Source organism: Gymnoscopelus microlampas, assembly GCF_963454915.1.
Source record: "Gymnoscopelus microlampas genome assembly, chromosome: 15".
Taxonomy (NCBI): Eukaryota; Metazoa; Chordata; class Actinopteri; order Myctophiformes; family Myctophidae; genus Gymnoscopelus; species Gymnoscopelus microlampas.
Window position 1 is genome coordinate 44901696 of NC_139952.1, and position 11511 is coordinate 44913206.

The 11511-nt window shown below is 41.7% G+C and overlaps 1 protein-coding gene across 1 annotated transcript in view; it reads right to left on the minus strand.

Moving 5' to 3' along the window:
* Positions 1–273: 273 nt before the first annotated feature.
* The window catches only part of LOC311061224 (uncharacterized protein), a gene marked incomplete at its 3' end in the record, with an annotated part of 14784 nt that continues 3546 nt past the window's right edge, over positions 274–11511 (minus strand). Inside the window, exons 5-11 of the mRNA XM_084079778.1 lie at positions 11401–11504; positions 8902–8934; positions 6851–6904; positions 6349–6436; positions 4881–4929; positions 1290–1380; positions 274–330 (exon numbers count right to left, since the gene is read on the minus strand). Coding sequence (XP_083935904.1) covers positions 274–330; positions 1290–1380; positions 4881–4929; positions 6349–6436; positions 6851–6904; positions 8902–8934; positions 11401–11504 — 476 coding nt within the window. The remainder of the gene's footprint in view (positions 331–1289; positions 1381–4880; positions 4930–6348; positions 6437–6850; positions 6905–8901; positions 8935–11400; positions 11505–11511) is intronic.

Genomic DNA, 11511 nt, shown 5'->3' on the forward strand with positions numbered 1-11511 from the left:
TAAATGTAATGATAAACATAATGTCATGTCTTATGTTTGATTATCATGTTTAACTACTTGTTTATTATTTTTAGGTGAGAACCCTTTATGGGTTTCTTTTTCTCACCTGCACTTATTTCTGTGTTGTTTTTGATAATGTTACCTCTGCTTATCCTGAGAGGAAATACTTTATAGCATCATATAAATGAATGGTGGGTCTTACCTGCATTTAACACAGAAATAACGAAAGTTGCGAAGGCAAATAATAGACCCCATCCCATGAAGCAGTGCTTTTTACGTTGAGATAACGGGGTTGATGTACAGCACCTCATCCGCCAACAGGAAGAGAAGCTGGAGATAATGGGTGGATTAACATGTGAAATGCATGAGGCACACCCACAGTTTTGAACCAAATAAGCATAATCTAAAAAAGAAAATAGTTTATGACGAGCTTATTGTGGTTCTGCATGACTACTGTGTGGGCAGTCAATGCCATACATTAGTATTCTTGTGTAATACATTGTCAGTCGTCAGAACACAAACACATACCATAATGCTAAAATAATTACTGGAATTAAGCACTGCCATATCGATTGCATTGTCAATTTAGTAATATATGAAAATAAAATATAATGCATAATAAAACAGTTGATGGTGAACGTCATAACTCAAATTACTGTAAGGATGTTTCTGAAACAAATACATAGAGCCAGCTAATAAGACAAATTGATCAAATGAATGAAACATCAAGCAGATATTGACCACGGCACCATGGTGGTAAACACAGAAATAGTAATCTAGGATCATAGGTAAACGAAGAACCTATCATCAGTCTAAACAGTATAATATATAAAATAAAAAACATCTGCACATTGAAACTATACACACACACTATAGGATGCCAGGTCTACGAATGAACCTAGTATCTGTCTACATAACATGCTATCTAAATTACATTTTAGCCTTTGCATAAGCCTACAAGGTCGTCAAGGCCAGGGCAAGTGCTACGGCAAATGTATACGGGCTAAGGTAGAGTCTGTGGAGGACTTGTGATTGATATTGTGTTGATGTTGGACTTGGGATATACACAGTTAACTCTACTCTACCACCAATAAGTGTCTAATGTGATCTGGATTGTGATTGGTTGGTGCAACGTACTGAAGGGTGTGTCATCAGGTACAGAGTCAGTGGCCCTCATTTATCAAGTGGTGTAGACCAAATAATAGGCGTACGGCGAGATCAGCGCAACTTTTGGCATTTATCAATATATCCTGACGTTGTCTTCAGCCTACGGCCCGTTCAGATCTCACGTCTGGTCGGAGGCAGTTGTTGGCTTTGGCTGCACCTGTTTGTTCCATTGTAGACCTGCGGAGCTGCATTGTCTGACCGTCTGAAAGGTATCTGGACACATGCTTCCACTCCAAAATGTATATCTTACACACTAATAAATAATCCCTGTGAAAATATATCTTTTATAAAGTAATTTAAACAAACTGCTTTAACAGTCATTCAGATAAGATTGCAAATCTTGCTGCATTGAAAATAGCAGATCTACAAGCTCACAAGTGTCGCATCGCGACGCGTTGTGAGCTTGTAGATCTGCTATTTTCAAAATATATGAGCGCCTTTGCGAGAGCATTTTTGAGAGTCGGGACTCCCGACCATCTTTTCATGGACAGTGAGGTCCACAGACTTACAGTAGCTTGTCCTATGGTATGGACTGGAGTTATATAGGCTACAACCTGGCTGGGTTAAGGATATAAACCCGACGCTCCAATCTCTTATTAACTTGGCGGCACGGGATCACTGCAGCCCGCCCGAGTCTCATGGGGAATAGCCTACATGACTGCTTTATTTTAGTGTAACTCGAAAGCGCACTGCTCGGAATGGGTTAAATAAATGTATATACAAACGTATTCCACTAGAAGTTCGGGCCGCTACGCGGCCCGAACGTCTAGCGTGACGCGTCGTTCACTTTGCAGTGCCACCTTACAGGCACCTCACAGTGTGAGAGAGAGTTTTGTGCTCTCCTAAATCCACGGCAGGCTTTGAAAGTACCCACTTCAGAAAGAGGTGACGTGCATCACCTCTCCAATGACCAAAACCCACTTTGTGATTACTCAGACCTGGTATGGCAGACCTGTGGGGAGTGTGCAGTGGTGTACAATGTGAAAAGATAGTTGAAATCGCAGGAGATGAAGTTAGCAGTTTATTTGTGTAAAGGGTCGTCGGCGTGGGTTGTGTTGAGGATGGAAGCCGTCGAACTGGTGCATCCTACCTATTTATAGGTAGGATGTGATGTCATGCTGTCGTGAGATTACGTCACACTGGCGTGTCTCATCGTGATGTCACGACCGTGATGTCATATGACGTCACACTGGCTACATACATACATACAGACAACCGACATGGCGCAGGATTCAAATTGTATATATAGATTCATGGCGACGTGATCGGTATCATAATATGTCATTCATGCAGGCTACAAGCCTATGTGACAAAGTTTGTACCGTTACGGATTACATGAAAGACACAGTTGGGCGTGTGTGTGTGTGCGTGTGTGTGTGTGTGTGTGCAGTCACGTAACAAGGCAACAGTAGGCCCGGACGTGAGGTGGTCACAGCGGGCCCTCATGAGCGCGCGTGCATGTGCGCCCGGTCTGTGCGCACGCGCTTCATTTTGCGATATTAGTGGTTTCTGATACTTTTTCCACGGGTTTGTGACGGATCTCGGGTACATAAACAACGGTTTTGTAACCGACTGCGTGACGGTAGTGACACCCCTGTGTGTGTGTGTGTGTCTGTGTCTGTGTCTGTGTCTGTGTGTGTGTGTGTGTGTGTGTGTGTGTGTGTGTGTGTGTGTGTGTGTGTGTGTGTGTGTGAGTGAGTGAGTGAGTGAGTGAGTGAGTGAGAGAGAGAGAGAGAGAGAGAGAGAGAGAGAGAGACAGAGAGAGAGAGAGAGAGAGAGAGAGAGAGAGAGAGAGACAGAGTGAGAGAGAGAGAGAGATCGCGTGTTTGTGCGTGTGTGGCGAGGCGAACAGGGGAAACTCTTTCTTATTGGCTTTTCATGATTTGTTTGGTCGTATTATGGTTCTTCATGTCGTAAAATCGGGGCGTTCCGAGAATATTTAAGGGCGTGTTATTTAAATGACGCTCATTTTCAGACATCAGATTTATCAAAGCTCCGACCAAATGTACGCTAGGATTGGCTGTATAGGATCGCTTCATAAATGTGACTTTGATGTTGCCCTACAGCCAGACTTAAGGCAAAAAATATGCAGTTTTTATGCTCCATTGATAAATGAGGGCCAGTGAGTGGAAGTCAGCCGTCCTGTGTGAATGTTACATACAGGAGTCTGGTTAATAAAAACCCCTAAGTAACAGCACGTCTTCGTCCTAATTAATTGTACATATTTTACAAGACAAGACAGTATGAACATTATTGTAGAAAAGAGTCATCCTAGACAGCAACCCTCCCCCTGGCCTATTACCATGGATTGGCTCCACCCCTCTCACCTGCTCTCACTCACTCCTCGATCAATGGCCTGCTACTGTATATAAACTGCTTTTCAGTTCAGTTTGGCATCAGCAAGACCACACATGAGTGCCCTATTGTCCTGGGAGTCTCAGCCAACCTATGGTTATGCGTCACTGAAGTGAGTTAAATTCATGGTTCTCATATGTTGTATTTAATTGGTTTGATAAATGTAATGTTACAGATCACCTGTTTGCCTTGAAATATGAAGTGTGTGTAATGCGCAGTGCACATAGTCACTTTACCGTTCAAGGAAATGCAGTTCACTAACCGTAGGAAATATTGAATGTCGTTGTATTGTCCCATATTAATTTGTTAGTACTCTAATGTTTAAGTGGTAGGCATACCCATCCCCCTAGACTAGAGTGCTAGTCATTATTGTCTTAGGTACCTAATTGTTGTCAGTTGTAAATGTGATGTCATTAATGTTGGACTGTATTTAATTATGTGTTTCTGTCTTCTAGTTAAAACCATAACCGTGAAGCCTCACCACCTCCTTGCCACCTCCCAAAATGCTCATGTGTGCAACGGAACAATAAAAGGCTTAAACGGAACTCCACTTTGTCTATACATTATTACCAATGTACAGTACAACAGTACCATGGTGATGTTGAATACCCTGTGAACCAGTCAAACTAGAAATCTACCTTACAATTATTCAAAAACATATTCAGGTTACACAATGTGATTGGCGCTTTAGACACATAAAGAGGTTGGCTGCTGTAATTCACCTTAAAGGAGAATTTTGGACTAAAGTTGTATTACCTTTTCTATGATGTTATGATATCTTAGGATGAATGGTACAGTAGAAAAATTGCATAACTCCACCCCTGGTCCGCTACAGCTTAAAATGTGCGCGGATAGGCCTTAGGTTAGATCACATATTTTAATAGCTTTTTTTTTATTTGTGAGAGAGATCTGATGTTCATAGTGACAGAACACTGTCAAAAAAAAAAAAAAGCTAAAAAAAACAGAAGTCTCGCTAGACGAGATTGAAATCTCGAGATTTCAATCTCATCTAGCGAGACTTAGGTTTTTTTTTTTTTTTTTTTGGTTGCATAGTGTTCTGTCACAATGAACATCAGATCTCTCTCTCAAAAAAATAAAAGCTATTAAAATATGTGATCTAACCTAAGGCCTATCCACGCACATTTTAAGCTGTAGTGGACCAGGGGTGGAGTTATGCAATTTTTCTACTGTACCATTCATCCTAAGATATCATAACATCATAGAAAAGGTAATACAACTTTAGTCCAAAATTCTCCTTTAAGTAGATAAGTAACCAATGGAGTAGGACCAATAACTCTGGCATAACTGTCCACATAATTACAACAACTGTGCCGTTCCAACACAGGAGTGGACCTTACCTTGTATCTTCTGGTGGCTCGTCTTCTGGGGCCGGGGAAATTACACCTCCTGTAGATACAACACATGAGGAATGGGAAATCATGCGTCATACAGATTTTTGATACTTCATACCATTTGACAAATTGACTTCCAAATTGTGTGTGTGTGTGTGTGTGTGTGTGTGTGTGTGTGTGTGTGTGTGTGTGTGTGTGTGTGTGTGTGTGTGTGTGTGTGTGTGTGTGTGTGTGTGTGTGTGAGTGTGTGAGTGAGTGAGTGAGTGAGTGAGTGAGTGAGTGAGTGAGTGAGTGAGTGAGTGAGAGAATACATTAAACTGAATGATGAACACTGAACTGTGAAACTGATGTTACAGTATGTAACTGTGGTATCTTTGGGGGTAGCTGAAGGGACTTTAGATTGTTGCAGTCACTTCTGAACTGAGATTATCTGTGGTCTGTTATGTAACTTCTGTTTATGGGTTGTAAGTAACTAATGTATGTTTCAGGGTACTGTATACAATCCCTGTTTAAGGGTTCTCTATATTGGTGTGAGGCATGCCTCTGCAGTGATCGTTATACATAATCATTATACGTTTATGTGCTGAGTGCTGACAGATGTCAGTTTTTTATTTAATCTGTGGCAATGGCATGTCTAAGCTATGTTTAAAGTACCTAAATGGCTACTTTGCATAACAGGTTTACAAGTGAGTGTGCAAATGCATCCTCACTCCTCGCATACACGGTAAGCAACATAGCATTTTGGCTTCAGTAGCCGGTGCCGCAGTATCCTATCTGCACGCAACAATGCCTCAGCCACCATCAAAGAAGAGAAAGATACTTGTTCAAAACAAAACGTTTAGTTTGAGCTCAATTCAAGGCATTCCATGAGAAGATTTACAAAGACTAAAACTATTAGCTAAAAACTAGTCATTTCCCATAGAAACATGTTTCCTACTATCTATACACTACATAGTTATTAAAATAACGTTCCACCATTACACCCTGCTGCTGACAATTATTAGCTAAAAACTAGTCATTTCCCATAGAAACATGTTTCCTACTATCTATACACTACATAGTTATTAAAATAACGTTCCACCATTACACCCCTGCTGCTGACAATTATCTGTAAGCTAAAAAAAAGTAATACAAATGAATGGTAAATAATATTAACAATATCAAAATGTGAAAATGTAAGTAAATTAATCACTAATTTACTAAATTAATCAAAAATCACTTAAGGAGGCAACAGTAACTCTACTGTACGGCAGGAACTAAACAGACGTGCAGTTCCTAATAGATAAACATCACACTACATTGTAAGAGAGGAGAACAGAACACAGTGCCAAAACAAATTCAACTTTGAGCCATAGGGTTAGCTTTTACATTTATAGTTGGCTTTCAACATTTTGGGAAGGGGATTTGGGGTTTGGTGGTAAACCTTGGAGGGATTTATTTAAATACTGCTCATTTGAATTCCATAAGGTCTTACCTTCGTGAGCTCCTATCAGCAGCTCATTCTCCACCCCCAACTCAGGGTCCTGTGGAGAGAGAGTTCTGTTGAGACCCCATACAATGGTCTTAATAAAGACATAAAAACACAGTAACCTGCAGACAGTTAAAATACAGTAGAAAAATATACAGCTAAAATCTTGGCATTCAGCAGATCAAAAGCTCTTCTTGGAGCGACTTACATAGTACCAGCTAAGAACAAAAAACTAAGTATAGAATAGCAGGTAGGCTAACCATCAAACCTATTGAGCATTTTTGTAAATAACATACTTTCCAAATAACATATTTAGCAGTTATGAATACCCCTTCCCACAAGATATCCTCTGAGGACGTACAGATACATCTAAAATAAATCATTATCATCATCATACACATTGCAGGTGACTGCATTTTCCTTTTCAACTATTCATTCCTTTTCTATATTCCTTGAGGATGACATTTAAAGGTTTGACCAGTGCAGTTTTCAAGGATTACATTCTGACCTGGGATAAGTCCTGGATGGCCAGCAGAGGGTGTTTCCTATGAAGCTCAGTGGCCTGACAAGCAGAGCACAGGTCATAGTTAGGACACATTGTACACTTAAACCCCACAGGCTTTGGGTAAAGTGATTGTGAGGAAGACCATTATAGCGGCTGGCATCAGTACAGAGCCATGTAGTAGGTGCAACCAGAACTACGCTGACGACATCAGCCTGCTATCTGACCATGTAAAAGCACAGGAGCTGTGTTAGCAAGCCCTACAGAAGTCCCTGGACGGGTGCTACACCAGAATGTTACGTGTGGTACTGAACATCAACCAGGACGAGCACATTACCAACTAGAAAAAGTGCTCCTCGGAGCACAGGTCTCCGCCAGGTCAGGTAGGTTATTGTGGACTCCTGGTTGCGCTACAATAAGGTTAGGGGTGCCATTTCTTCTTAGGTCTTGCACGGCAATCGGCCACTGCATTTATGATTTGAGGCATTTTGTTCAAAAAAATTGTTTGGCTATATTACACCTCCTGGTGGCGCTATAACCAGGCCAATGTTAAAAGGGTGGTATTTGTTCCTCAACTTAGTGCGTGCAAAATGTCACGGAAATTGCATGCTGTGTTCATAATTTGAGGCATTTTGTTGCAAACTCTGGAAGCCATTTTTCGCCAATCAGGATGGAATATGAAAAATCTGAAAAACCCTGTTTCGTTTAATGACTATAGAGATACTGTGTACCGATTCGCGTGACGTTTGGACAAAATCTATAGGAGCACTATAGATTTTGTATATAGAAATAAAAAAAATGGTGCAGAGGTTTTGAATTGGCATCCAGGGAGTGTGTGTGCACACTGCACAGTTTCACTGCGATCAACGGAACCAGAGATTAGCTGGTCACAGACGGACGGACAGACGGACAGACAGACAGACAGACGGACGGACGGACAGGGTGCAAAACATACTCTCTCGCCATGCCTTACGGCCTGGCGGAGACAACAAGAGTCTGTACGGGGCACTACCAAGTGTATCAGAAAAGATTGCAGTCAGGAGGATGAGACTAGCCGGCCACTGCCACCGACACCAAGAATTCCCGGTCAAAAAGCTTGCACTGTGGGAACAAACACACGGGCATCGATCAAGAGGACGTCCCACACCTAGCGTATGTGGATGTACTAAGGAAAGATGCTGGTGCAGAAAGCACAAAGGAGCTGGCCAGATGTATGGAGAACCGAGATGACTGGAGACTCCGATGGAGGGCTCGTCTGAGGACGACGTAGAGAGAAGGTGTAGGCCTACTTATTCACCATAGAAAAAACAAAGAGGACAAGCACACCACATGTAGCTCTTCACCCTCGACAGACCTCAGTCAACTGGCAAGTGGCAACCTTTTATGCTCAGCTGAGCTAATGAGCCAGCCTGGACTTTAAAAAGAAAATCAAGGACTATTTGGCCACTGGACATGTACTGTTACTGAACACAGCTAAATCACCATGTACTTCTCTCGTTTTACATTCCTTTTACATGTCATTATACATGTATGTTTATATTGCTGTTTTATATTTATTATGTTTGTTAAACTTTGTATGCTGCTGTCCTGGCCAGGATTTGGTAAATAGATTGAATCTGAAAGGGAATACTCCTGGTAAAATTAAGGTGAAAAAGAAAAAGAAACTTACATCAGGACCAGCACTCATCATAAGAGGGTCAGTCATGGAAGGACCCGGGGCGTCTTGTGGGCCATGGTGGGGGGTTTGGACCGTGGATGGGGGGTGACGGTGGTCTGGAAAGTGAATCGAGCGAAACAATAAAACATAAAAGCTATTGCTATTACTAAACTAGTCTAATATGATCACCTTTTGGTATAGAAATATAAAATATAAAAATGCTTTACAGATAATTACATGGTTGGATCGTGTGTGTGTGCGAGTGTGCACGTGCGTGTGATGGGAGTATATCATGATGGGATGTAAATTTGGGGTTTACTGGTAAAACCTGGGAGGGATGCCCTTCATTTAAATACTGCTCGTTTGAATTCCATAAGGCCCTACCTTCATGAGGTCCTACCAGCAGCTCCTCTTCCACCTCCAACTCAGGGTCCTGTGGAGAGAGAGTTCTGTTGAGTCCCCATACAATGGTCTTAATAAAGACAAAACAACCCAATAACCTAAACCTACAGACAGTTAAATACAATAGAACAATTCACAGTTAAAATGTTGGCATTCAGCAGAAGCTCTTCTTGGAGTAACTTACAAAGTGCCAGCTTAGTGCTAGAAAGTATAGGATAGCAGGTAGGCTAACCATCAAACCTACTGTAGAATATTTGTAAATAACATACTTTCCAAATAACATACTTAGCAGTTGTGGCAAAGCAAACAGCATACATACATCTATATAGAATACAACAGAATACCCCTTCCCACGAGATATCCTCTGAGGACGTACAGATACATCTACACTGTAAATCATCATCATCATCATACACATTGCAGGTGACGGCATTTTCCTTTATAACCATTCTTTCCTTTTCTATAGAGCATCGCAGTTGCGCAGAATCCGGGTGCCGGAAGTAAATACTCAATGCATTTTTCCCATTGACTTTTCCAAAAATATTTATATCAATGAATTTAAGCCTAGGATCAAGCCATCCAGGATTCTGGTGAATCATGACCATAAAACCTTTTTTTCTGTGATTTTTTTAATTTTATATTTAATGATATGATATACTATGTTTAATAAATACCCTTTGTTTTGCCGTTTTCAAAAAAGTTTTTTCACAGAATCAAACGTTTTATGGTCATGATTCACCAGAATCCTGGATGGCTTGATTCTAGGCTTAAATTAATTTATATAAATATTTTCGGAAAAGTCAATGGGAAAAATGCATTGAGTATTTACTTCCGGCAACTGGAAGTGGGCGGGAACTGCGACGCTCTATATTCCTTGAGGATGGCATTTAAAGGTTTGACTAGTGCAGTTTTCAAGGATTATATTCTGACCTGGGATAGGTCCTGGATGGCCAGCAGAGGGTGTTTCCTATGAAGCTCAGTGGCCTGACGCGTTATTATGGATCCCACGCCAGCTCTTGGCAAACCCCGCTGTGATTGGTCAGTAGTCGCTGTGATTGACAGTTCTCGTTTTTGCAACTATGCCTAAACCTAACCCTAACCCTAACCTCAGTAAAACTATGCCTAAACCTAACCCTAACCCTAACCCTAACCTCAGTAAGACTGTGCCTAAACCTAAGCTTAACCCTAACCCTAACCTCAGTAAAACTATGCCTGCCAGGGAGCCAATCAGACAGGTAAGGCGGGTCTAAATCCTAGAGCGTTGGTAGGATCCATAATCAGGCTGGCCTGACAAGCAGAACACAGGTCATAGTTAGGACATATTCTACACTTAAACCCCACATACACTTTTTTTTAGAGGCGCCAGCCGCTCTATATCTGACTTTGTCCGTGTGCATGTATGTCCGCGTGTATGTCCGGGTGTATGTCCGTCCGCTGTATTCTTATTGGCTGGGCTATAAACAAATATTGATGACAACACAAAAGCACGGGGCTCATCAAAGGCGCCGCTTCCTTCACACAGGGTGTGATTTTTAGCGGCGCCAGCCGCTCTATATCTGACTTTGTCCGTGTCCGTGTCCGTGTGTCCGCTGTATTCTGATTGGCTGGGCTATTATCTGCTATGACAACACAAACTCCCCATGGATGAGCACGGGGCTCATCAAAGGCGCCGCTACCTTCACACAGGGTGTGATTTTTAACATCCGCGTGCACGTTGTGGCTTCTGTGGCTGTCCAAAGATCGTCAATTTAAGGTAATAAACGCTGGCATGGTGATAAAAAATCACACCCTGTGTGAAGGTAGCGGCGCCTTTGATACATTTTGTCATCAATTTGTGTTTATAATGTGTTTATAGCCACGTGTCACGTGAAGCTTGACCAATCACTTTGTTGACGCACCTGACCAATCACAACGTTGACGTATGCACACGGACAAAGTCAGATATAGAGCGGCTAGCGCCGCTAAAAAACAATGTTTTAATCTCAGGCAGTCAATGTGTTAATGGTCAAAAACCTCCTAACTCCACTTGAGCTGTATTTGGGTAAAGTGATTGTGAGGAAGACCATAATAGCGGCTGGAATCAGTACAGAGCCATGTAGTAGGTTGTAACCAGAAGGTGTATTCACCATAGAAAATACAAACAGGACAAGAACACCACATATAGCTCTTCACCCTCGACAGACCTCAGTCTACTGGCAAGTGGCAACCTTTTATGCTCATCTGAGCTAATGAGCCAGTCTGGACTTTGAAAAGAAAATCAAGGACTATTTGGCCACTGGACAATGTACTGTTACTGAACACAGCTAAATCACCATATACTTTTCTTGTTTTACATTCATTTTAAATGTTATTATACATGTATGTTTATATTGCTGTTTTATATTTATGTTTGTTAAACTTTGTATGCTGCTGTCCTGGCCAGGATTTGGTAAAAATAGATTGAATCTGAAAGGGAATACTCCTGGTAAAATTAAGGTGAAAATAAAAAGAAACTTACATCAGGACCAGCACTCATCATAAGAGGGTCAGTCATGGAAGGACCAGGGCCGTCTTGTGGGCCATGGTGGGGGGTTCGGACCATGGATGGGGGGTGACGGTGGTCTGGAAA